Source organism: Arthroderma uncinatum (genome assembly GCF_011692745.1).
Source record: "Arthroderma uncinatum strain CBS 119779 chromosome Unknown scaffold3, whole genome shotgun sequence".
Lineage (NCBI taxonomy): Eukaryota > Fungi > Ascomycota > Eurotiomycetes > Onygenales > Arthrodermataceae > Arthroderma > Arthroderma uncinatum.
Window position 1 is genome coordinate 4,945,297 of NW_022983865.1, and position 27,009 is coordinate 4,972,305.

The following is a 27,009-nucleotide window of genomic DNA, read 5'->3' on the forward strand; positions in this document are numbered from 1 at the left end:
GGCAGCCTGTTGTTGTTGTGTATTTTCTTCCCTCTGCGACCGGACCATGGCTGGAATCGATGGGGAACAGGTGGTCTTCGCCCTGCCCCCGGCGGACATCGCTGACATCGTCGTAGGGCCGCTGGCTAAGGCCCGGCATTTCTGCGGCGATGCGGAGGGCTGGGGACCGATCAGCTCCATCAGATATGGCCTCACACCTTGCTTTCTGGACGTCTGGATCTGCTTCGTAGCTGTTTTCGGCCTGGTAGGAGCTGCCGGAGCTCTCTGGCTGCTCCTCCGGCACAGAACGGCGGAGAACATCCCCCGGAACTGGCACTTTTATGCTAAGCTGGTACGTAACGTCTATGAAAAGTACCATATAAGTATCAGCTTGCTAACACGGGCATTTAGTCATTGATATGGGCTCTCGTCATTGTCGTCGGCCTACAGGCATCGCTGCAGATCGAAAACCTCCCTCACGTGTGGGCCAGCGACTTTAGATTCTGGACCACCGTCCTACTTCTGCTCTCCCTCATCGGCATATATGCAGTCCAGTACCACGAGCACTGGCGAAGCCGCCAGCCAAACGGGGTGGTCTTGTTCTACTGGCTATTCTTCCTCATCGCGCACGGCGTCAAGCTTCAGTCGTTGGTGTCACGCAAGGTCTATCAGGATCATTTGCCCTACTTTATCACATTCAATGTCGGGCTCGGCATTGCCATCGTGGAGTTTATCCTCGAGTATTTCGTCCAGAAGAAGCAGAGCGTTTATCACGCATTGGGTGATGAGGATGAGTGTCCGTACGAATACGCGGATATCTTCTCAGTCCTCACGTTCTCATGGATGACACCGCTCATGAAACAGGGCTACAAGACCTTCCTCACCCAAGATGACATGTGGAATCTACGAGACCGAGACACCACTCGCGTTACGGGCCAGATGCTACAGTCTGCCTGGGAAGATGAGCTCAAGAAGAAGAAACCGTCACTGTGGATGGCATTGTTCAGAGCGTTCAGTGCTCCTTATTTCCGCGGTGCCCTCATCAAATGCTTGAGCGACATTCTAGCATTTGTTCAGCCACAGCTCCTCCGTCTACTGATCAGCTTCGTTGATTCCTATCGAACCGAGACCCCACAGCCGGCTATTCGTGGAGTCGCCATTGCACTTGCTATGTTCCTCGTCTCTGTTGTCCAGACTACCTGTCTACATCAGTACTTCCAGCGCGCATTTGAAACCGGTATGCGCGTCAAGTCGTCGTTGACGGCGATGATCTACACCAAGTCCTTGAAACTATCGAACGAGGGCCGTGCAACCAAGTCTACCGGTGATATCGTAAACTATATGGCTGTTGACCAGCAGCGCCTCTCTGACCTAGCTCAGTTTGGAACACAGCTCTGGTCGGCTCCCTTTCAGATAGTTCTATGCATGCTATCTCTCTATGATCTTATCGGATGGAGCATGTGGGCTGGAATTGCAGCTATGGTACTGATGATTCCACTTAACGGCATCATCGCCAACATTATGAAAACCCTGCAGGTCAAGCAGATGAAGAACAAGGATAGGCGAACGAGATTGATGACCGAGATCTTGAATAATATGAAGAGCATCAAGCTCTACGCCTGGAACACTGCGTTCATGAGCAAGCTAAACCATGTACGAAATGACCTCGAACTCAACACTCTCCGCAAAATTGGTGCTACCCAGGCCATTGCCAACTTTACCTGGTCCTCAACGCCCTTCTTGGTGTCGTGTTCAACTTTTGCCGTCTATGTCTGGGTTACTGATAAACCTCTCTCCACCGACATCGTTTTCCCGGCCTTGACTCTTTTCAACTTGCTCACCTTCCCGCTTGCTATCCTGCCCATGGTTATTACCTCTATTATTGAGTCCTCTGTTGCGGTTTCACGATTAACCGCGTATTTGACTGCCGAGGAATTGCAAGAAAATGCTGTTCTATACCAGGAGGCAGCCGCGCATCCCGGAGATGAGGCCGTCCTCATCCGCGATGCCACCTTCACCTGGAATAAATACGAGAGCGGAAATGAACTGGAAAATCTCAATTTCAGTGCCCGAAAGGGTGAATTGAGCTGCATTGTGGGCCGTGTCGGAGCTGGTAAATCATCACTCCTCCAGACACTGCTTGGTGACCTGTATAAAATCAGCGGAGAAGTTGTAGTCAAGGGCCGCATTGCCTATGTTGCTCAACAATCGTGGGTTATGAATGCCAGTGTCAGGGATAACATCGTCTTCGGGCATAGATGGGACCCTCACTTCTATGAGCTAACCGTCGCCGCCTGTGCGTTGGTAGATGACTTCAAAACGCTGCCTGATGGCGATCAGACTGAGGTTGGAGAGCGCGGAATTTCGTTGTCTGGAGGCCAAAAGGCGCGTCTTAGCTTGGCCCGAGCTGTATACGCTCGTGCTGATGTTTACCTCCTTGATGACTGTCTTTCGGCCGTTGATCAACATGTTGGAAGACATATCATCAACCGAGTCTTGGGCAAGAACGGTATTCTAGCTAGCAAGACCAGGATTTTGGCTACCAATGCTATTACCGTCCTGAAGGAAGCTGACTTCATTGGTTTACTTCGCAACCGTACAATTATTGAAAAGGGAACCTATGAACAGCTTCTCGCAATGAAGGGAGAAATCGCCAACCTAATCCGCACAGCTGTCACTGAGGATGACTCTGGATCTACTGGAAGCAGCAAAGACGACGGTTTGGAAAGCTCCGAGTCGTCATCAACCGTGATCGAGATCGGTGAGGATAGTCCTGGAATTTCAGACGCAGAGGAAGCCCAAGAACGCTTTGCACCTCTTGCTCCCATCAGAAGTAGCGGAGGTGGCAAACCTCGCCGTGAAAGTATGGCCACACTACGCCGCGCAAGTACCGTCAGCCGACCGAACTTTAGAGGAAAGGTTACGGATGAGGAAGAGGTCCTAAAGTCCAGACAGACCAAAGAGTCCATGGAACAAGGCAAGGTTAAATGGAGTGTTTATGGTGAATACGCTGCAACGAGCAATCTCTACGCTGTCGCGTCTTATTTGATTATCTTGGTTATGGCACATGCTACGCAAGTCGCTGGAAACTTTTGGCTGAAGCAATGGTCAGAAGTAAACGAAAAGGAGGGAAAGAATGCAGAGATTGGAAAGTACCTTGGAATTTACTTCGCACTTGGAATCGGCTCGTCAGCTCTTGTGATTCTACAGACTTTGATCCTCTGGATACTGTGCTCTATTGAGGTATGAGAAATATTTGGTCCGAGAACTTATTCGAGCTGGTACTAACAGTTCTCCTAGGCTTCGCGAAAACTGCATGAGAGGATGGCCTTTGCTATCTTCAGATCTCCTATGAGCTTCTTTGAGACTACTCCTGCTGGCCGTATCCTTAACCGCTTTTCCAGGTTGGTTTTTACTATATTGACATCTATACATCTTGGTTACAATGCTAACATGTTCCATACAGCGATATGTACCGTGTCGATGAGATGCTTGCCCGAACATTCAATATGGTTTGTCAACCCAGACCGGATTGCGATTCGAAAAGCTAACCATACCCTGTAGTTATTCTCCAATGCTGCCCGTGCCATATTCACAGTTGTTGTTATCAGCATCTCTACACCGCTGTTCCTTCTGCTAGTCTTGCCACTTGGCTTTGTCTATCTGAGCTACCAGAAGTATTATCTCAGGACGTCGCGTGAGCTTAAACGTCTAGATAGTGTTAGCAAGAGTCCCATCTTCGCACACTTCCAGGAGAGTCTTGGTGGCATCTCCACTATCAGAGCATTCAGACAGCAGAAGCGGTTCGCACTGGAAAATGAATGGCGAATGGATGCAAACCTCAGGGCATACTTCCCTTCAATCAGCGCCAACAGATGGCTTGCTGTACGACTAGAGTTCCTCGGATCCATCATCATCCTTTCAGCAGCTATATTCGCTATCATATCAATCACTATGCACACCGGCATAACGGCCGGTATGGTTGGTCTTGCGATGTCATATGCACTCATGATCACCCAATCTCTCAACTGGATCGTTCGACAGACTGTCGAGGTGGAGACGAACATCGTCTCCGTCGAGCGTGTCCTTGAATATGCAAATTTGCCAAGCGAGGCACCGGACGTTATCTTCAAAAACCGACCTACTCTGGGCTGGCCATCCCAGGGTGCACTTACTTTCAACAATTACAGCACTAGATACCGCCCCGGGTTGGATCTCGTGTTGAAAGGCATCAACCTCAGCATCAAGCCCCACGAGAAGATTGGCGTTGTTGGGCGAACGGGGGCCGGAAAGAGCTCGTTGACTCTGGCTTTGTTCCGTATTATCGAAGCAGCTGAGGGTCAAATCAGGTAAGTCGATATAAAATCTGTTGGATGCGGACGGGTGAACCAAACTGTCGGGAGATTTGGAAGCTGACCCGGCTTCACTTAATCCTTAGCATCGACGGGTTGGATATCAGCAAAATTGGCTTGCAGGACCTACGTGGTCGTCTTGCCATTATTCCCCAGGATGCAGCTTTGTTTGAAGGTACTATTCGGGACAACCTCGACCCGCGTCACGTACATGACGACACGGAACTATGGAGCGTTCTTGGTATGCAATCTTTTTAACTATATATCCTTATGCATCATGCACTGCTGACATCTATCCACCAGAACATGCACGTCTTAAAGACCATGTCACTAGTCTACCCGGCCAGCTGGATGCGCAGATACAGGAAGCAGGTACGTTTCTTTGGGAGGGGGGAGGTTGTTTATTAGATTCCGGAGCCGTGATCCGACTAGCATGCATTATACTAATGCATCTGGATGGTGCCTTAGGATCCAACCTCAGTCAGGGACAACGACAGCTCATCTCGATGGCCAGAGCGCTATTGACTCCGAGCAACATCCTGGTTCTCGATGAAGCAACTGTAAGTGCCGGATTAGTACAATGCAAAAGACACTTTGCCCGATTCGTACAGACCTATGCTAACCGTAAGTCTCAAGGCCGCTGTTGATGTTGAAACGGATGCCCTGCTGCAGCAGATGTTGCGCAGTAGCATCTTCGAAAACCGGACTATCATCACGATCGCGCACCGTATCAACACCATCCTAGATAGCGATCGGATTATCGTCCTTGACCGTGGCACTGTAGCAGAATTCGACACGCCTGCCGAATTAATCCGCCGCGGAGGACAGTTCTACACTCTCGTCAAGGAAGCAGGGTTGCTTGAAACCGGCACCTCTTCCCCGGCAGCCCTGGACAAATAGATCCCAAAGATAGACCACCAACATGGATCGGAAAATGGCATGGGGGCGGACGAAGGGACCAGAGCGTCGAAAGAGATGCCTTCCTCTGTTTCATTGAGCGAGTTTAGTTTTTTTTCTCCTTTCTTTCATCCAAAAGCCGTAGTCGAACGAACCCGATGGGCCGGCGGAAAGACGGGCGGGTACAGCACTGTCCATCCAACCCGCTGCTTGCCTGTTCGTTTATTGTTCCGCTTACGAGCCTTGAGCCTAGTTTACTACCGAGCCCACGGTTCAAGCGATGCAGCCAACATCCAACCTCTCTTTCAGCACCCGGGGAATGGACGGCTTCCGAACCGTCGGGCCCGTTATCCCAGCCAGCATCGCATATAACCTCTACCATCGAAATCCAGGGAAAGGGGAAGGGTGGTGTGGAGAATGAATCGAGGCTGGGAGATTCCGACCTGGCGTGACATACGAGGTAGTCAGACATTGTCCTACAACCCGCTGTATATATGTGACATTTTATTATAATGTACTCCGTATCGGCATACCAATAATAATTCCTTGACGTTGTAGCCTCGCGCCTCGAATCCGCCTCGGCAACCCATGTATGTTCCCACTATCATCGACACAGGAGAATACGAAAATAGTAGACTCTCGCAAGTATCGCACAAAACATGTACTTTTCTTTCGTAGCTTTCTTCATGACGATATCCTCCAGCATCTCCGCTTCTCCGTGCATCGCGTGGACGCCTCGGTGGCCTCCATTGGCCTCTGTCGACTTTTGGCGTCATGTTTGCTGCGTCAGGGTCCAGGGGTGCCCCTATATAGCCCAGTTAAGGCTGCTGTTTCGTCTCTCTCCCACGCCCGTCGGCCTGTAGACTTGCATTGGTGTTCACCCGGCCGTGGCTTATCGATATGGAGCCGCCTCTCCACCGTGGACTCCGTCGATAGTAGGCATCCGTCGATAGTAGGAGATCATGGAGTCATCTCTGACAGCACGTTCATACTCCGTCATGCTAATCATGGTCATACTCTAGCTCTGATATGGTCATGCTGAATAGTCACGCTCTATATCTGATATGGGGCTCTACTTCGTATGTCCTGGGATAGGCGAGATGGCGCCTCCTTTCCCCAGATCTGAACATAGATTCGCCTCGTACTGTGAGTTGTACTTGTACCTGCGTAGACTTGAACACCGTTACTCCGTAGTATGCACTAGACTACGTAGTATAGGCAGAATTGCGACAACGGGCCGCTCCTCCCGTTCTCCGCCAGTTACTATGTATATATAAGTTCCATTTTCCCGAGACAATTGGAGATGATCACCACGGTGGAGTGCGGAGAGAAGCCTCTGCCTGCTTTTCTCCCTCCTGCTCTTGATTCCCCCTCCTGAGATCATCCCATAGCGTCAGGAAATGGAGTAAAACTATCTGGCGCGGGCGGCGGTGGATTATGGTTGAAGTCTATCAGCGTGTCTTTCTCCCCTGAGCAAGCTCGCCTCCCAGCGATGTGGAATGTGGAACCGATGTTCAGGCTTCGGGTACGAGATTTACCCACCGCTGGGGGGCGCCGGGCCTGGCGTCGCCGCCGCCGTCGCCGTCGATGGCATTCACCGAGTCACCGAGTCGAGTTTGAAACAGGTCCGGTGGACGGCACCGTTGCAGAGGCGCGCTCAATACTTTTTTCAATAACTCCGGCTCAAGCGTCGACGGCGGGTCTCGCTTGATGATATAGCTAGTCGCAGCCTGGGGAAGAAGAGTTGAATGACTCGCCTCTGAGCAGCAGGGAAGGGATACGAGCCACTATCGAAACGCTAAGCCTGCGCGGATCGCCAGACAATTGGGACCCGCGGCCGTTTGATCTAGAGCAACCCCTCGCCGGTGTCTTGGGACGGCTCTGGTGGTACTCCGGAGTGGTGGTAGTGGTGGTGTTGTGATGTAGTGTAGCAGTGTGGTGGTGTGGTCCTCGAACGCTATCCAAGAGCAGTTCGGACATGGAAGTCCTCCGTCTCTCCTGGTTTTTTTTTTTTTTTTTTTTTCTTTTCTGGTAGCTCTGTAGCTCGCCTCCGTTTACGATTTATTGGAGATGGATAAGGTCGTGCGTCTGTTTCTGATTCCGCTTGGGTTCACCAATCATGCACCAGAAGTGGTGTTTTCATCGAATAGTGGCTGAAGATCGGCTGCTACAGGCCCAGCCCATGACATCGAAAGACCATCTCAGAGCACCACAGCGATGACAGGCTGCGAGATCTAGTTCTACGCGAACACTAGAACCGTCTTGTTGTTTTTCCCCTCTCCCTCTTTTGCCCTCTTGTGCCGTCTGATCCTAATACCGTAGATGTGGGTTTTGATATACATGATAGGCCCGCACGGCAGGGCAAAAGACGGATCCTACCGTACCGTCCAGACGGCATGCCCGCCTCGATGGACAAGAAACAGCCAGAACCAGAACCAGAGATAGAGCCAGAGCTAGAGCTAGAAGAAGGACTGGCGCTGTGCAACTCTGCGGCTTCATCTCCAATGTGTGTCCAGATAAGAATAATGGCTTGACGGAAGCAAGGGGAAGAGAAACCGAGCAATACTCAGCCCATCCATCGACCCTCTCCGCGCCACCGTGTTACCTGGTGTCGATGGGCGCCACTGCGAGTCTTGCCTGCTTTCGCCCTGGCTGCTCCTGTTTTGATTACTCCATACTCCTGCTGCTGACGTCTTTTGCCGTAGACCACGCTGTCTTGTAGTTCTGCAGTGGGATATACTCCGTCCCTCGTTCGGAGTAGTATTACCCGATTGCTCTCGACAGAAAGTGACCTATACAATAATAGTACGGCAGGTTTATATGCCGCTGGGGGGAAGTCAACGGAGTGGATACATATAAGCATCAACTGCCGATGGTCCCCTCCTCCGCCAAATCCAACCCGTCTTCCGGCTTTGCAAAGAGATCCCTGGTCTGTTTGTGGCGGGATAACAGGTTCGCAGGCAAAGCTGACTGCATATAGATGAAGAAGAGAAACGAACAGGTGTTGTATGCTGGGCGAGCGAGCATGGGATATGAAACCGGACCGAGCATGAACATGAGCGCTTATTTGCAGAGCCATATTCAAATAAATCGAATTCGTTAAACCTTCCAGGGTTTGGAAACTCAGCCAAAATTGATGCTGTGTGCGGAAGCAAATGGGAGCACCACCACTTTATTCCTTCGTGCATTAGAGAGGGAAACGTAGATGCCTGCAACTGCAGCACTCAATTCCTCATTCCGCCTGGCTTTCCTTTTTCTTTCCTTTTTTTTTTTATTCCTCCCTTTCCATTTGCTTTTCGCTTTTTTCGCAAAAAAATAACCCGGATGACCCATACTCTGTGGAGAAGGAGACAGTCGAAGCATAAGCGAAACTTTGCATAGGGTTGACGGAGAGATGCATAAGTCGACAAGTCGAGGAAGAGAACGAGAGGCTGTGAAGGAAAGCTTTCGTCGAGCCATGGTCGTTTGTCGGTCGGCCCCAAGGGCAGGCCTTCCGGCAAGGTTAAGAATATCTCCCGAGTCCCAGGGCCCAGGATGCTGGTTTGATGCCATTACATGTGTAGCAGGCGGAGAGGGCGATCGGGTCCAGGGGGCCCCCAGCATTAGAGGCCGGCATCCCAACCTGCGAGCATCGTCATGTATAGCATCATCGCCTAGAGATTATGATCATGATCGGCTTGGCCGTTCCGGCATGCAGTGCAGTACCCGACACGCAGAGCTAGCACTGAAGGCCAGGGACCCGATGCATGTACATAAATAATACGGAGTCGATATCCCTGCTTCACCAAGCATATATTAGCTATCATATACGTATAATAATATCCCCCATTCGATGCCTGAGGGGGGCCAACCTCTTCTTAATACATGCATTATAAAACAGGGAAAGGAAGGGGTTCCGATATTATTAGATCCCACTGCAAATTATGCATCATGCAGGAAAGATGGACTTTTATTCCTAGCCTGGGCTGTTGCAGGTACGATCGCAGTGGCATCCTTGCACCTGGGGCTTAAGCCTTGCTCCGGGGAACAGGGGAGGGTACAATCCGTGGCTTGGGGGCTTGGATCTTTGAAGCTAGCCGTCTCTCTCTCGCGTCTGCAACTCTAACGAGGAACGAGAGGAACAGCTTGCGTGCCGGTTGCTCGAATAATGAAGCGTCCGGCGGCTCGAGTCATTGAAGTATAACGGCTCGAGGACGGCGTACAGAGTCGATCAACGATCAAGCTGTGTGACTGGCTAAGAAGGAAGGTCAGTTAAAAATTAAAAAAATAAATATATAAATATAAACACTGAACACAAAAAGGAATGCACCTACGCCGTTTTTCCTATTTTCTCAGTGGCCTGTTGGAGGATAATTCGATATACTCGCGGACGTCATTTGTCCTTCACACGATATTCCTCCTATCCTCACTGGACCGCCACCAAAATTAATATATTTTAGTTTTTGCGCTCTTGCTTTGGACTTGTTCTCATGACAGCTGGGGATAGCGAATAGGACGGCCGGCTGTCTCGTCTTTAGTCCATTTACAGCCCACGAGCCTCCTGGTGAAGAATGGTTGAAGGCTTGAGCGCCTCTAGATCTAATATGATCACCAACGGAGACAGGAGAAACCGGGACAAAACAGCTGTATAGAAGGCGAACGAGGATGAAAACCCCCACGCAGCCTCACCTTTTTCACTCCGGGTTAAGCATTAGGCCCTGTGCGCATATACTTGTTGTGTAGATATGCAAAGTGGCGATGCATATCCCACAGGGCCTTTGCCCCGTCTCGATCTTCCCCTGAATTCATACTCGACGTTAAGAAAAAAATAAACATGTATAAACTTCATTCCAGATCTTGGACGAATATTGTCTCAAACCAGGTTCCAGCGTCGCACATCCAGAGGCACTGGCCCGCTAGCTCTCCAGGCGAGCATTTTTGATGACGCCGGGAGCCAAGTTCTATACGCTCCAGTGCTGATTTCAGACGGCTGGTGACGGCGAGAAAAAGGGGAACGCAGAAGGTTTGTTTCTAAAAAGAAGATCTGCTATCTTGAATCATTGCAGAAGACCTCTGTACCCCGTACTCCGTAATCCTACGGCGTCATCAAGTTGCCAACTCGGTCGATATAACGGAATATAACCCCACAGCGCCCTGTTTGTCCTTCCATGGGAGACAAGAAAGCGGCAGCGGCAGCGGCAGCGGTGCGTACCGCCTATAATTCATGGAAACGAAAAAAAAGGAAACCCAATGTTTATTTGAACATACTTTAGACATGATTATCGGAGGTGGGAGGAATGGCAGGGGGAAATGTCTACGTCAGCCAGGGGGATACTCGCTCGTCCTAATTTTAAGCACTCTGCTATACGGAGTACAGACGTCGAGATATGACTCGTGCAGTGAGAGCAAGCCCTTGTCCTTCTGCCTTTTGAGATAGGCGAGATGGACATGCGAGCGTGTACGCGGTTGAGGCGCGCGTGAGAGTCACCATGTGTGCATGAGGTTGTTGTAATAATAGCATCTATAATACCGTGAACTATTGCTGGAGCGCCCTCTGCTTGGCTTCGTTTGAGCCATGTTCGTGCGACCGCCCCCCCCCCCCCCCCCCCCCCCCCCCCCCTGAGCGAATGGACATGTACGATGTACGATGGCTATGGGGAAATGAGCCTATAGGCGATCGGACCATTTCAATATCAGCTCATCTTTCTCGAATATGTACGGAGTACGCTTGTCCCATGGACCTTTCGGATGGAGCAGTCCTTGCAGAGAATCTGCATATACATAGACAGGGAGCATACACCGCCAGTGGCATCCTGGCTACAGAGTGCAGCACTCAAGCAACATGTTCCTTCAATCTCGGAACTCTCTTCCACCAGGGGGAGGGGGGCAATGCCGGCACATTAACCTATACACGTATACGTGTATAGGCGGTGGATGAGCAGATAGGCGTGATAACCGGACAATATCCTGGCTGACTGGACTATTAAGTGTAGTTTCAAGGGGTTCTGTAGATGGGGAACATCGGGAAGGTTCTTTGCACCTGCATTTGGACTGCAGCAGATGCTGCACGATTCGATTCAATTCGATATTCCGAGTGGCCGCGGGACTCGTTACAGTTTTTCACGGTGCATCTTCCCAGTGGGGCGGAGGAGAGGGAGAAGCTGAACGAGAAGAATTCGCCCAGTTCCAGTTTTTTCTCTTTCTCTCTTTAAAATTAAGTTGCAAGTAGGGCTGGCAGCCTCTGAACGGGCATCAGGAGGGCGCAGGAATGGCGGCGGCAAGTATCTCGATCAGGCCCTTTGGAGGGCTGCCACTGTCTTGCCTCTCCCGAGGGCTTCATAGGTTCAAGATCCCGTCCCGGGAGCAGGTGAAGTCCGGATAGTCGTCAGCAAAATTGAACGGGTGTGCGCAACGTCGTTTGTTAAACGTTTAGCTAGCGAATCAGCTATAGAGCTATAGCCGGCTTTAGGGTTTGGGCTTTACATAGAGCAACTTGGCGAGATAGGGTCCCCTCTATGTTCCGTATGCTCGCTCTCTCGCCGGTCTAGTGCTGCAACGAAACCATTCTGGCAGTGGGATGAGACAGCGACAAGCCTAGACATCGCTACCCTCCCGACGGCCTCGTTGCCATGTTTTGATAGAGAGGGAGGGACATGCCGCCGGCCTGAAGGCAAAAGGAGGAAGGCCGGCTTGCCACCCCCTTGTCCGACAGTATCAACTTGCTTTAAACAACGGAGAGACTTGCATGCCTATATGCTTCGATCAGGGTGCCTGCGTGTGCTGCTCAGGGGAAAAGGGACTCCACCGTTACTCTTATCCTAGCCGCATCAATCGTCTGTCCCCTCGCGATGGGTCAGATCCTCCTGTTATCCCAAAGCCCTGGGAGGTTGTCAGCTCTCGTTCCACCAGGAGAGTCAGCGTCGTTTTGGCTCCTGAGCACTCTCACTCGCACCTCGCACCTCGCACCGTTCTCCACCGCCCGCCTGATGGCTTCAAATGGTGGCTCTTCCCGCCCGCAAACTGGTTCTGGAACGACGCTTTCAACGGCGGAACTAGCCGTGTATGTTCACACTATCGTAGGTCACCGTAATGCACTCTTGTACCAGCCTCATTCCTTCGGCCGTCCCCTTCACACAAGAGAGTTCCTTGGTCCAAGGTAAAATGTGGTAGTAGCTCAGCCATACTTTGCCCGCGCCACACGATAGAATCATCGTACATGGAGTACGGAGTGTACTTGCTTGTTCGTATTGCGTGTATATACTTCAAAGTAAGTATATAAATTCTTGTTTGCAAAAAGACGAACACATTTTCCCTGTCTTGCATCGAAGTGCCCAAAGAGTGCGGATTTACTCATCACATCGACTGGCCGGGTCACTGATTGGGCCTGCGCTCGGCATAGGTAGGGGCAAGACACCAGTTCGGTTAGAGGGCGCCACTACCTAGGAGAATGCACCACTGAGAGGCCGGCGGCTCAGGGACCCCAGATTCCGCGATCTCAACCTTGCATCATGTCCCGTCCAGTTGGTTCTCATCGAGATTCCGCGAATCCCTGCCAACTGGAATGGCCAGATTGGGCCAAGGTGGGAAAGACTATCGCCGCATAGACGTATTAGCCAGAATCCCCATACCGGCTGGCTGCGCCCAGATACAAAAATGGTTGCTTTTTTTGCTTTCGTTTCCTTTTTGATACTCCGTACTCTCTGCGCTTTGAGGAATCTTTCTTTGCCTGCCCACCCTCCCCCTGCCTGCTCAGGGTTAGGGCAAAAGCCAATCTTCTGCCCGGACGTGCGGCTTGAGAATCCGTCCCTTTATTGATCCAGACTGACGGGTTATAGCTGTTCCCTTGCCACAGCTGAAAATGCTTGGGAGAGGAGAGAGTCTGCAGGGCCATAGTTTCATTGCCGCCCTCCCGATGACCGACGGCCGCTGGCCTTGTTTGTCTGCAGTCGAAGCTGCTGCCCTAGCCGTTGAACGCTCAGTGCTCCCATAGATATGTATCGACGGTAACCCGAGATTTGCTTGTCTTCGCTTTGTGACCGTCCAAAACCAGTGAAGGGAACGTGAGCTGCCGCAGCCTATCAGTCTCGACCTGGTGGGCTCTCTCTTCCTCTCTCTCTCGCTATTTTTCTTTTTTTTTTCTTTTCTTTTGCGTCTTCCCCGTTCGTTTTTCCTCCCATACTTCCTTTTTTCCTCGTTTCTTTTTTTTCTATTTTTTCGATTCTCTCTTTAGCAAAAAACTCTCCCAAAGGCGATATACGCACAGACATAGGGTGGACCATCCTCTGGCCTGTCGGCTTGAAGGCTCGTGGAGTCGGTCGAGTTGTGTAGACCTGTGGCCCCTAAGTTTGGGGCAAACATATGTGGAACGCGCATCAAAAACACCCACCACCCGCTTCATCTTGATCGACATATTGGTTCCATGTGATTGAATTATTCGGAAACCCTGTTTAACTCATTAACATGCTGGCCGGAGAGCCACAGGAGCCCTTGAATGTGATTGTGGGGTATTGGTTTTTATGCACAGTCTGCAAAGTTGTATCTCGAGGGCCCTGCGGTGCGTTGGTGGTCTGTAACACTATTTATGTATGTCTGTGGATCAGTAACAAAAAAGAAAAGGTACGAAGCACTTACATCCATCCGCACGTTCGACCAATATATTTATGATAATACTTCAGACCTTATCTTCTGATCTGATCGCATCTTGATTTCCTTTGCATCCAGCCAGAGAACCCCTCCTAAGCCTTGGGACCTTCTTATATACTTCGTCCATCTTCCTGGACGCCGCTTCTATCAGCCTATCATCCTCTCATCCTCAATCCTATGAGAAGCTATCTCTATACAATTCTCTCGGGTCTATTCATCCTCCAGTGATATCTATTCATCGTCCATCTGATATATCCTGTTGCTCTCGTTGATCATACATCGTCAACACCACTATCCTTTATACACCCACACGACGGCGTCTCTTGATATCATTCATTCAATTATCAGCATCTCCATCTCATCTCTCTTGTGCAGAACTATATCATATTTCAACCCTTTCAAATCTTTCACTGGGCTAGGGAGCGGCGAAAGATTTCAAATCTCCTTCTCTCTACATCGCCAGACAACGAAACGAGGGTTCAGCGTTAACCGTGCAAGATGGTAGTCAATTCGGAAAAGATGGCCGGTCGGTCTCGCGTCAACGTCAAGGGGATGGATCAGTACTCCCCCATGCACTGTCATGCCCAAACTCAGGGAGTTGAGGAGTATCCTTCATGGAACACAATGCCGGTATGTGAACAGCCTGATATGGAATTCCAGGTGTGACGGGTTTTCATTTGACTGACGCTTGTGTATAGCCTATGATGGCTGGTACCCCTACCAACACCACCCTAAGGGTTCCATACCCGCATTTTGCATTGGTGGGTATCGATGGGTCTGGACAGCTCAAGTTCCATACCTCCTTTCTCGAACGGTTCAGCGGGCCCGTCTTCACCCCAGAATTCAAGCACTGGTTTGAAAGAGCAACGGGTGTCAAGGGCCTTGACCGGTCACCCATCTTCTCCGGTTGGTAGCAGCTTATTGAGACTCCTGCTTGTTGAAGTTCTGTTGCTTATCAAGTCATTAGGAGACGTCGACTCATATCAAGGAAGACAGTGGCCAATGGGCCAGGAGGTGGACGTCTTTCCCAACCCAGCTTACCCAAAGAAGCGTCGCCGTGAGATTATTCACCATGCTCCCATAGAGCCAGAGGGATCGGTCAACGACATGGACGCCGTGGAAATGGTACCACTTGAAATAGGAAACGAGGAGAAAGTTGAGGCATACTACGAATCCGCCTTCAGAGCTTTCCAACAGATCAACTGTCGACAGGTAGCAAAGGCCTATATCAAGATCATCGAGCCACGGAAGCAAGTCAAGCACCCCTACAACGGTGGACGAGGAGCACCCGGCGAGAAGGGAGACCCAGAGAAGACCAAGCCGGACTGGTGGCCAACCGGCGTCATCCACCGTGAACCAGATCATTTGAAGAAGCCAGAACGTATACGCCTTCTTGTCCACATCTTCCGCAAGCTTGGTAAGACACATGGAATAACTGCCGACAAGCTAGAGGAGGCCGGACGTGATGCCCAAAGACAAATAAAACCACGCGAGAGACTTGATATCCTGGATGAGATTTACAAGGTTCGAAGGGCAGAAGAGTGTTACGAGAGAGGCGAAGCAGGTATGCTTACACATGGATATGGTGTACAGGTGGGACATATCTAACAGCTAATTTGATTATAGATGCAAACGCCGTTGTCTATGTCATCAACAGAGATGCAAACACCAAAGCCGAACGGGACTCGGAAGCAATGAGCGACGCTGGACAGAGCTCAATCCTAGCCGACGAATCGAGAAAGGCAATGGAAGCCCAAACCGCAAAATATCCTACCCTATCACCATCACACCTTCATATGGCGAAGAGACAGTCATTGGTACGGGACCACAAGCCACCACATCTATTCCGCACACCAAACCTCAACGACTTCGGAGGCATGGAAAGCAAGCCACCGGCTGATCAAACCATCGAATACTTCTCCCAACCCGAGTTTGTCACATCCCCCGTCGACGAACACATCAACAGCATGAGAGACAACCATCACTGGTCTTCCTTCCAACAACCACTATATAGTCCCGTTGAATACAACCCCAACCATCTCGTCCCACAACAACTCCTCGCTCCTCACCCCATGGCCACCAGTGAAGCACCAAACTCTAGCCTACAGCAGACTCATGGCCTCCCTCTTCCAGAACCACATGGCTCAAGACATCAATCCTTCGACTACATTCCAATGGACAACAATCCGTTCAACGCTGGGCAGATGACACATCCCCTACTACCACAAAACAGCCAGGAATCAGACCCGGTTGCACGATATAAATGATCAATGACATTTACAATTTCTCGGCTCTCTCGCACCATAAGGCATGTTGCTCTCCTTGCGACGGGACTCCAGTTTCTAACCCGACGAGCTTCTTATTTCTTGCTCGCCCAGTTTTTGTACTCCCACTTTTTTTTACTTTCACCCAAGGTGAGATGAATGTATGTATGGCTTGAGCCCCTTCGGCTCGCTTTGATGGCTTCTTGGATATCTATTTTCTACGATCTACCTAATTCAGCTTCCTTTCTTCCGGTCTTTTTTTCCCAACGTTGATTTGGTTCTTCTTGGTGCGAACTCTTTCTTACTGTGCTCTTTATCCATTGCACTTGACAAAAAAAATTGGACCAAAAAAGGGTGGGCGGATATCTATCTTGTTCTTTCTCTGTTGAATTGAAAAAAAGGTGGTGAAAATGAGAAATACTGCGGCAGAGGCATACCCCTTTTTGCTATTTATTGACTTGTTTGGATTTCATATGGTGCGTTCTGGTGTGGGATGTGTGGTTCATGGGTGTATCTACGGGCGGCCTGGATTTGGTATTTGACATCTTTCTACTATTTATTTATCAATTGGTTTTTTACCTTCTATATCTTCCCATTCATAACTGTAACTTGATGTCCGGTGTAACTTTCTGCTATTATAGGTACCCTTTTTAGAGTATTCCGCCCTTACATGAGTACTTGTTTCCCTAAGTCAAAGGCGAATCCATCTGCTTCCCCCTGGTGTGCCGCATGCGCACAGAAACGGTTTCGGGGGCGAGTATGCCTTGGTTGGACTCTGCACACGTAACCGATTCAATATCCTCGAGGTTCTTGAAACAGGTCGAGGTATTGCGTGTTTTTCGAGGCAAATTCTATCTGCCAACACATCGAGGCAAAAATCAACGAAACAGGAAGCTCCGGGTTACATGGGATGTACGGAGTACTCCGTAGACATGGTCTTGATGTATATTATGGCAAATCCTGCCTATAATACGATACGAGTTCCCATAATCGTCCTCATATTGTTGGGGGGTGGGGGCAAAAAAGTTGCTGCGGACATCTGCCCAGCCGCTCCTCGCCTATGCAATAGATTTCCAGCTGTGCTGTGGGCCAACTGGCGGCGCTGCTGGGGGGGTGAATAAACCACCCCCACCGGCGGTTTGGGGTCCCGGTACCTCTGCTATCGGTGAGCGTTTCCCGCGAGAAGGCAAAAACAAAAAAGAACGCATGCCTGAGGGAGGGAGCTCATGTGCTCCAGCAAAAGCAGCGTTCGCCGTTTGAAGACCGTGCAATCTACCGAGATCACCCGCCGGAGGTCTGCTGTTTTTTTCATGGTTGATAGCTTGGACGGAAGAAATGTACCGCGATAGATCAAGTTTGCTGCGGCATGCGTGTATATGTGCGTTTCAAGGATGTAGTTTAGACTTTTATGCGCTTGCACTGGCTAACGATCATGTCCATGGATGTACCGTCCACCTATCATTGAGTGGAACATTACTTGCATGGTACATGCAGGTTGAATAAAGAAGCGAACGGGGGGGCAGTTTTAACGACGAGGAGTTTCTGCGAGATAGCCCACGGCTAGGCCAATGATATATTCAATATACGCTGGCTTGAGCTGCATCGGCCTCGATCTCTCGGCAGCAACCCGTGTATTCCTTGGTATCTCGGTTGTACGGAGTACGGTGTAACAAGCAACGCATGTATCCTTGTGGCTCACCCCATGGTCCAGAAGAACAAATACAGCGGGGAGCGGAGGGAGGACAGGAAGGGAGAGAAAAGAAAGGAATAAAGAAAAACGGCTTCTGTGGCTGGGCGTTCTTGTCTCCCGCCAATTAACGCGCCAGTCGACAACTCGGGCGTGTTGGTGACTGCGTTAATGCATTGACCGAATCGAGCAAGTCGAACGTAGGGAACGAGAGAGACGAGCCCGAGAGTCTGGCTGCGATCTGGATAGCGACCGATTATTGCAGAGCGACCCTGCCGAGAAATCGCTGTGCCTGGATGGCGACTATGCAGATATTGATTAGGGCATGCATGCTCCGTATATACTCTGCACTGCAGACTTGAATCATGTGCAGCAAAGCAGATGGTCTTTTTTCAAAATATCTGTATACAGACTGGCCAGCCGAGTCTACTGTTAAGGTTGAAAATCAGCGATGTTGTCGTACGGCATGGTCCAGGTGCATATATGCAGCGATTGGGCCACACGGCGATCGAGGGGTTTGGAGTGGCAGCGCCCCCATATTCCGTTATAAATCATGGCCCTGCAGTCTCGTCAGCATGCCAACTCTGCAGTTATCCGTTGTAGTTGCACTGGAGATGCATTTCCTTGGATTTCAAGTCGAGCCATGGAGGGCTCGAGGTCATTTGGTGGTACCAGGACGGGATGAAATAGCGGTTTTGACGCATCGACGGGTTCCCTAGGACAGTGACGGCCGGGATAAGTAGTGAATAGTTTGTGAAGCTGGGCCATATTGCGCTGAGGAGTTATATAGCCGAGAAGCAGTCGTCGTCGTCGCCGAGTCGTCGTAGTCCTGGTCTGTATAGGGGTTGTGCCGTACAGTATAGCCGTATAAAACACCTCTGCACCCTTGCACTGCCTGGCGGTCTCATCTCGCTACTTCATACGTTTGAGCAGTAGGGATGGCAACCTTGAAAGTGATAGTGATCATACTCCAAGTTGATAGACGGTGATAGAGAGCACAACGTGACCTGCATCCCAGCGCGTATAAAGCGCCGGCGCTTCCCACTCACTTCTATACAGCCAGCACAACAGCAACCAGCAACCAGCGCCGACGTCAAGCTCGATGTCATTCGATGTCGAGCTCGACGTATCTTCATGGAGATACTCCGTACTCAGCTGGTCCTTGTCTGCTTGATGTCAATGTTCAAGTACCGTCCTAGAGACGGCCAAGTACCGACACCCGAACGACGTCGTCAGGCCGTCTTACATGGCTTGCCTGTCTGATGATCCGAAAACCCTACGGCCTGTCTCTCGACCCCTGAACCAAGTGGCCGCCATGGGTTGTATCCAACCTGCCTGTCGCGTGTTGACCCTGATGACGACGAACGACCGCTCCTCACGCAGCAAGGGCAGATGAAGGGACGATGAGGACGAACAAAAGGACCATCGCCAAGGCATGCTATAGCTGATACTCTCGCACCTCCCTGCTCGCCCGTCGTCGACGTGTGATGATGAGACTTTTGACGGCAAAAGCCTTGAAACCCTCTGGCATGGCCAATCACCACGGGCGGAATCGGGACCGTATCCTCGCCAAGAACATATCCCGGAAACGCCTTTGCGGGTGAAGAATCCGACAGAAAACGATAAAAGCGCCAGGGCTGGGTGTCAGCATTATCGTATCGTTTTCTTGACCTCCCCGCGTCTGCATTCTGTCGTTGTTCCCCAGGATTCCCGATTTACCCCCCAGATCGTTGTCTATATTTATATGTCGACCGGCTCCCCCATCAGGTTTACTCGCTGCAAGCCAAGATGAACTGCCCTTCGCGTACAGACGAGGACCTCGTCCATCCCGACTGGAACCAGAACCCGCCATTTTTACCCCCGGATCTGACCAAGAGAGAAGATCTGAATGGCCGTGTGAATGACAGGCAAGGTCGAAACGGACGGGATCTGTCGTCCTCGTCTCTCGAGTGTCCTGGCGGAGCGTTCGAGTCGCATGTCATGACTATTGAAACCACTCCGTCACCGGCAACCGCCCCCTTTGCAGATGCAAAACTCGCTCGTTATCGAGAAGGTGAGCCGGTGTCTATATGAGTCGATACCGCTGGTCATATAATTTCTGACTTGCAATCCGTCTTCTCTAGAATTTTGCTCTGCTACCAAAGAGACCCCATCTATGGCCCATGGTTTAACCGCCTGGATCCACCATTTTAACCGGTGGCTTCTGCCCTACCAAAGCTACATTTGGTGGATGACAGCTACCATCTTCACTACGCTTGTAGTATACTGCGTGGGGGATATGTTTCGAACATTCTGTAAGTCCATACCTCAACCACTCCCGTCATGTGTGTGTCTCTTCTAACTGGGCCCAGTTCCAACCTCTCAAAAGATTCCCATGCAGAAAACAAAGCGAGCTTCGACATGCGGAACTGGCGGCGTAAATGCTGCTGAATACAACTTACCTCTGCATGTCATCGCCCTTTTCATCATTATGTTTGTATCCTCATTCGCCTGTGGCTTTCCGATGTTGGTGCTCAAGTATCCACGTCTGCACATCCCACAGTCCTTTTTCTTTGCCGTCAGACACTTTGGAACCGGCGTTTTGATCGCCACAGCATTCGTCCATCTGCTGCCGACGGCGTTCACTTCCCTCGGCAACCCTTGCTTGTCGGGGTTCTGGACTAGCGATTACCCGGCAATGCCAGGCGCCATCGCTCTTGCCGCCGTCTTTTTAGTTACCATTATAGAAATGGTGTTCAGCCCTGCCCAACATGTATGCGGTGGGACTAGCGATGTAGAAAAAATCGTCTGCACCAAGAAGCCGTCGAATGAACGGCAGCCCTCAGGTCTTGCCGGAGTCAGGGAGGACGGACGTGACTCGAGGCTTCAAAACGCCCAGACTGACTTGACCCGAAGTCTCAGCCGTCGAGAGCGCGACTCACTGAGCGGCAGAGCCTCCAGTATAGGGCGCGAGCTGAACCGTATGAAGCCATCTGGTCAACCAGGTACCACGCAGGTAGAAGTAGAAGATGACGACCGTATCGAGGACGGATCCGGCGACGAACTCCCACAGATAGTCTTAAGCCCGGAGCAAAAACGACAAAAGGCATTTATGCAATGCATTCTCCTCGAAGTCGGAATCTTGTTCCACAGCGTCTTTATTGGGATGGCGCTGAGCGTCTCGGTGGGGAGTAAATTCGTCATACTCCTCATTGCCATTACTTTTCATCGTATGTCCCAGATCCCCTATTCCGTCTTCATAACACAGCTCAATATGTTTTTAATCCAATGCTAACTTGTATGTGGTTTAGAAAGCTTTGAAGGACTCGCTCTCGGCTCACGCATCGCCTCCCTGGACTGGGAGCCTAATGCCATACAGCCCTGGCTTATGGCGTTAGCATATGGTTGCACGTAAGTTACAATCTGATTGTTTACATACCCATTTAATACCTATGAACTTTAGCTGTAGCTCACACATGCATCCGCAAATAGAACTCCTGCAGGTCAAGCTATCGGCTTAGCTACTCATACCTTGTACTCTCCGGACTCTGAAATCGGTCTTATTATGGTTGGCACTATGAATGCCATATCTTCTGGCCTGCTTGTCTATGCTTCCCTCGTCGAGCTCTTGTCCGAGGACTTCCTCAGTGACGAGAGCTGGCGCGTCTTGAGAGGAAAGCGCCGGGTGTTTGCCTGCATTCTCGTGTTCCTCGGCGCGTTTGGTATGAGCTTGATCGGGGCATGGGCTTGATCTTTACCCCCCCGTATTATCTATCTGGATCGACCTGCACTTATATAGTTAAATGGCATGAGTTTGAATAGCTATTCGATGCAACGTCTGGATGTGTAGTTCTATACTTGTATGTAAATAGGCGGCTGTAGACAAGCGCCGTCGCCACGTGACCTTACCGCGAGCGCTTGAGCTTCCGCGATCGCAACCAAGCAAGACGAAGAAGACTTCCTTCATCGCATTCAGCATTCGCGCTCTGGGACATCTCTAGCCACTTGCTCACAGAGGTGACGTTTGTCACTTCGCTAGCACAACACACCGATACCTGGCTTAATCATTTACCGCATCTCCACGAGCACGCGAGCGTCGTCAATCACCAACCGCCCTCCGACCGCCAGCAAGCTCCAAATCGCCTTTTCAAGTCGCGCCGGATCTTCGAAGTTCGAGTATGTAATTATCATATTCTTCAAGCTTAAACAAGCTCCTATGCACTACGCGTTCGTGCGTACCACAAGATGCTTTCGTCGTCCTATGCTACTCTTCGTGGTGGCGCCTCCATAGCTCCCCACGCGATTTGGGAGGTGTCGACAACCCAGAATATGAATATTTGGGGGATACGGGAGCTAGGATATGCAAATAGGGCTTTGCATAATTTACCCGTTTTTTCTCTTCAAAAGAAATATAATAACTAGCTGAGTATGCGATATGCTAACGAGTTTGACGTTAACAGGTATAAAAATCTCTGCTCCCCGGGTTTATTCATACCTCGAGATATAGCGACCTACTATTGTTCAGATCGATAGCTTCCCAACACCCTCTCGGTTAGACGAGCAGTGTCTTCCTTATAGCTGGCTCGGTTCGTGAAGAACCGCGTACGTTAGACTCGAGTTACCACTTAGTCACTATACATCTTCGACCTGGCATGTCCATATAGACCTTTTTCTCCCTTTGTACGTAAAGGGGAGGGGTCCACTCCTCAAGCGGGGAGTTGAAGATGTCAAGCCTCTATAAATCCGTTCTCACGAACTCTACAGGCTCAAAGCGGGGGTCGGGAACACCCTTCCGTGGCCGTTCGACGAGAGGAGGACATCGGACCCAGGGGGCATCAGATCCAGTTGTTCTTGTTGGGAATGGGAGTAACGCGCAGAGCCAGGGTCACCCTATGAGCGCCAGGGGCGGGCGTGGTAGGGGAACTATCTCGTCGCCGTTTGGGGCCCAATCTCGAGGAAACTTCAAAGCAGGAGACGGTAGCAATAGGAGCGGTTTTACGGGTAAGGCTACGCTGTGTACTGTACTGTAGCTGATTATACACATGTAAACATGTGCTAACTCCAATTATAGGATTTCGAAAAAGCTCCTCCCCGCCAGTCTCTCAAACGGACGGTCTACCGGCATCTAATCCATTCGGACCCAAATCAAACGCACAGGCCAGCTCGCCATTTGGCTCGGCAGCTCGGGGTCGAGGAAATCAACATGCTACTTTTGGGCAGGCTCGTGGCGGCCGTGGCAGTACGCGAGGGTTTGGAGCTGTTGACCGAGCTAGGGATCCGAGGCGTCGACCTGCTACGACCCCGGCTGGCATCAAACCTGCAGATAGTATAGCAGACTACACCACTCGATATGAACGGGTAACCCTCCCCTATATTTGACGCAGCCGTTTTGTTGACTGCTACATACAATAAAAAAAAAAAAAGCTGACCCTCTCTCTTTAGTTAAAACAAGATCGTGCTGGTCAGCGAGTCAAGGCTATCAAGGCTGGAATGATGATTGACCCAGACCAACCAACCTCTCTAAATAAGGCCATTACTCCAACCGGGAATTGTATAGAAATGTGTCCCGAGTTCGAGCGAGTAGAGAGAATTGTTCAGAAAATGGTGGATAAATGCGAAAAGGTTTACTCCTTTACCCCCTTAACCTCTAGTGAGATAGCTAATCTTATTCGTTATTCAGCATGTTGACCCGGACTCTGGCGAATCCAGCAATATGGAAGGGAAAATGATCAAACGATTTAGAAGGTCGGCTGCTGGCAAAGACGAGCAGCTGCCGTCCGATATCAGAAGTCCTAAAACCCTTCTTCAGACAATTAACTACATGCTGCGACACGTTACCACAAGCGACGAGACTCTTGGCTCAATACATAAGTTTGTGTGGGATAGAACACGCTCGGTGCGAAATGACTTGTCCATCCAACAAGTCAGCCAGCGGCAAGATATTGACCTCGCGGTCAAATGTTTCGAGAGAATAGCACGTTTTCATATTCTCTCGCTTCATCTTCTATCGAACCCTACAAACCAGGAGCAGTTTGACCATCATCAGGAGCGAGAACAACTAAACAATACTCTTCTCTCGCTCCTTTATTATTACGATGATAACCATGGTCGACTTGAGTTTCCGAATGAAGCCGAATTTAGAGCATATTATATTTTGTTTTCTATCCACGACCAACGTCCCGACCTTGAGGCACGAGTTCAGAAATGGCCTCGTGAATTAAGGGAGTCTCTACGAGTTCAGGTAGCAATGGAAATGTTCGCAGCAGCAGGAAACACTTGGGAGTACCAAGGGACGCTGGACGCTAAGCGGCAAAATCCCCTTGCCCAAGGGTTCTACTCGCGATTCTTCCAGCTCGTCAGGTCAAAGAGCGTGTCCTACCTTATGGCTTGCGTCGCAGAGGTATACTTTAACCAAGTACGCCAAACAGCAATCCGATCAATTTGGAAAGCATATTGCCGGCAACCTGCCTCTCAACAACATAAAAACCAGGAATGGACCATCGATGAGCTCACCATCGCTTTGGCTTTCGACAACGACGATCAAACCATAGCCTTCTGCGAGGAGCAGGACCTTCAGCTTGCGACCAATGCTGAGGGCCAACTCTATCTGAACTGGGCCAACCGTCCAATTGACTCTATTGGTGCGTATTTTTCAAAGGCCAAATCTATTTTTATTACAAAATATATTCGTGTCTTCGATTTTCTACAAAACGCTCATCTTATGTCGCGTATCTAACTATTTGCCAATCAGCATTTCAACCGTCATCTCGTCAGACTTTCTCGTATCAACTTGTGGAGCAAAAGCGCTGCGGAAGATCACTGGCCGCCGTCATACTTGGGATGAGCGTTTCACAGGCTATCAGACACAAAATGATTGATACATCTCTCCTTCAAAACGAACTATACAATCAATCAGTGCAAGCAGATGAAGAGGGCCTGTTTGTCAGTGATGATGAGAATCAACAGCAACAACCCGCTCATGCGGTGCAGCCGTCACCTTTCGAAACAACTGATGAACCACTTATACCGTCGACCTTCAATACGCCCTCATTCGGAGGCCCTGTATCCCAATTTGGCCAGAGTTCTCCATTTGGCTCTCCCTTCAATTCCCAGCTATCGCCAGCCGCTTCGCCCTTTTCGCCTCAAAACTCAAGCATAAAGGTTCGTGGGGTGCTCTTACAATTCAATATCATTCCTATCAACTCTATTTCGAAGTATTCAAAACCTGGGAAAGTGGTGAATCGTTTTTTTATATACATTTTATACGTACCCATACGCTAATTCAAATCTTACCATCCAGCCAATTTCCCAGTTTGGGCAACCAAGCCCTGCACACGCATCTACACCGTCGTCATCATCGCCGACGCCGCCTATGGTAGCAAATACAGGCGAAATCTCCGCCGCAGTTCCGTCAAATTCCACTACCTTCTCGTCATCGTTTCCTTCGGCTGTCCAAACAGGCTTCGGCTCGCCGTCTTTTACAGCGGCCCCCAGCAACAATCAACCATTTAAAGGAAGCCAAAATAACCCAGCCACTTCAATCTTTGGTACGCCTTCCGCTGTTCCCATTGGTACATCCGGCTCGACTGCATCAAACCCAAGCCCCCCCGAAAACCAACGACCTCTTTTCGGGGCGCCGTCACCATTCGGCCCTTCACCTGTGATTAAAACCCCAGAAGAAAAGGGGTCTCCTTTCTCAATAGGGAATACTCAACAAACATTCCTACCATCAAAGGGTGAGTATTACCCCTGACATGGTCCGCAAATCCATTGGCGTATGCATACCTAACAAAGCGCAGATGAAAGTTTGAAGGAAGAGTCCAAATCGCCCTTTACTGTGTTTCCCGGGAATACTCTTAGACAGCAGTCGACTTCCACTTTATTTGGACAACGTAGGTTTGCATCCTTGGTTTGAAATGACACGATCATGCTAATACAGTTTAGAAACATTCTCCAATCCCCCAAAACTGCCGGAACCAGCAGCGCCGTCAATGAATGAAGAGGCTATATCCCAAACATATAAGCCGGCATCTCTGTTCTCCCCATTTCCCGGCTCTCTTAAACCCCAATCAACTCCGTCTATCGACTCAACAGGGGGTAAACTCCAGGCGGAATCCGGACCATTTGCTCCAACAGCGTCCCATGCTGCATCTTCCCTTTTCAAACTCAATGGTATTAATACTCTACATCTCATCCAACCCCGCGGTATATTGACAACTAACCCCGTTCTCGCCATTTAGATTCTGAGCCAGTCTTGCCCCAGGCTCTAGACAGCCCGCCAAGTCAAACGGAGCCAAATGGTTATTTCCAAACAGGGCCTTCCATACAACAACGACAAGAAGCAGAGGAGGAGGCAAGGAAGAAGAGGGAGCAGGAAGAAGAAGAGAGGAGAAAAATTCTAGAACTAGAACGGGAAAGAGAGCGACAGAAGCGTGAGATGGAGGAAGCAGAGGCTAAGAAACGAGAGACAGAACGACAGGAAGCTGCGGCTCGTGAGGCAACTCGGGAAGCATTACGCAAACAAAGAGAAGCTCGGGAGGAGGCTAAGCGCCAAGCAGAAGCAAAAGAACGAGCCCAACGCGAACTCGAGCAAGAGCTTCAGGCCGGTCAACGCGAAATCGCAAGAAGGCAAGCGGCTGAAAAGCGAGCTGCGAAACAGGAAGCTGCCAGACGAGCATCGATAGAAGCAGATATTACGAAACGAAAGGCTGACGATTTCACTGAGGAACCGGATCTTTCGTACAAGAGAGCCTCAAAAGCAGCCAGACTAACTCCGGAGGATGAGCTGTCGGTCGAAGAACTTATGAAAGTGGATAGGCCTAGGCATAAGAGATCACAAACCTCTAACCCTCAACCTTCAAAACCTGCTATCGACGAGGATGAACTTCTACTCTCTGCCGCCAGGCTAGCGGCGCACACGTTATCTCAGGGAGCCCGGCTATGGGATGAAACCCCATCTTTCAGCCAATCAGTTTCCTCAGCGTCAAGTTCGTTCTTCGGAAGGTCTAGTACAGGATCTCGACCTAGCTTCGATGGGTCTCATGCGGTCGTTAACGGTTATGATGTTGCTCTTGCCCCTTCCTCGCCACTTGGGCTGGGCAGGACTCTCTCCAGGACGGAACAGAGGATAAGGGCAACGGGTGCTAACGGCCTGGCGTTTAAACCTATTACCCGCGTTCACAAGCCATCTAAGAAGATTAAAGAGAAAGGAAAGGAGCCACAGCGCTAA

The 27,009-nt window shown here is 50.3% G+C and overlaps 3 protein-coding genes across 3 annotated transcripts; all 3 read left to right on the forward strand.

The window, feature by feature from the left end:
• Positions 1-46: 46 nt before the first annotated feature.
• On the forward strand, positions 47-5,231 carry GIQ15_05268 (uncharacterized protein; the record flags this gene model as incomplete). Its single annotated transcript, XM_033552685.1, has 9 exons — positions 47-331; positions 391-3,222; positions 3,280-3,383; positions 3,446-3,491; positions 3,544-4,328; positions 4,418-4,572; positions 4,635-4,703; positions 4,800-4,891; positions 4,968-5,231. The coding sequence occupies 9 exons, from the start codon at positions 47-49 to the stop codon at positions 5,229-5,231; spliced, it is 4,632 nt and encodes a 1,543-aa protein (XP_033406415.1).
• A 9,117-nt stretch (positions 5,232-14,348) lies between these two features.
• Positions 14,349-16,117, forward strand: GIQ15_05269 (uncharacterized protein; the record flags this gene model as incomplete). The annotated part of the gene is made up of 4 exons (XM_033552686.1): positions 14,349-14,480; positions 14,549-14,756; positions 14,818-15,414; positions 15,477-16,117. 4 exons carry the CDS (start codon positions 14,349-14,351, stop codon positions 16,115-16,117), a joined length of 1,578 nt encoding a protein of 525 aa, XP_033406416.1.
• A 3,472-nt stretch (positions 16,118-19,589) lies between these two features.
• GIQ15_05270 (uncharacterized protein) lies at positions 19,590-27,009 on the forward strand (the record flags this gene model as incomplete). The annotated part of the gene is made up of 15 exons (XM_033552687.1): positions 19,590-19,854; positions 19,925-20,095; positions 20,153-21,010; positions 21,092-21,191; positions 21,273-21,502; positions 21,796-21,956; positions 22,306-22,366; positions 22,545-22,781; positions 22,852-23,138; positions 23,461-24,421; positions 24,532-24,941; positions 25,081-25,516; positions 25,580-25,672; positions 25,725-25,952; positions 26,021-27,009. 15 exons carry the CDS (start codon positions 19,590-19,592, stop codon positions 27,007-27,009), a joined length of 5,487 nt encoding a protein of 1,828 aa, XP_033406417.1.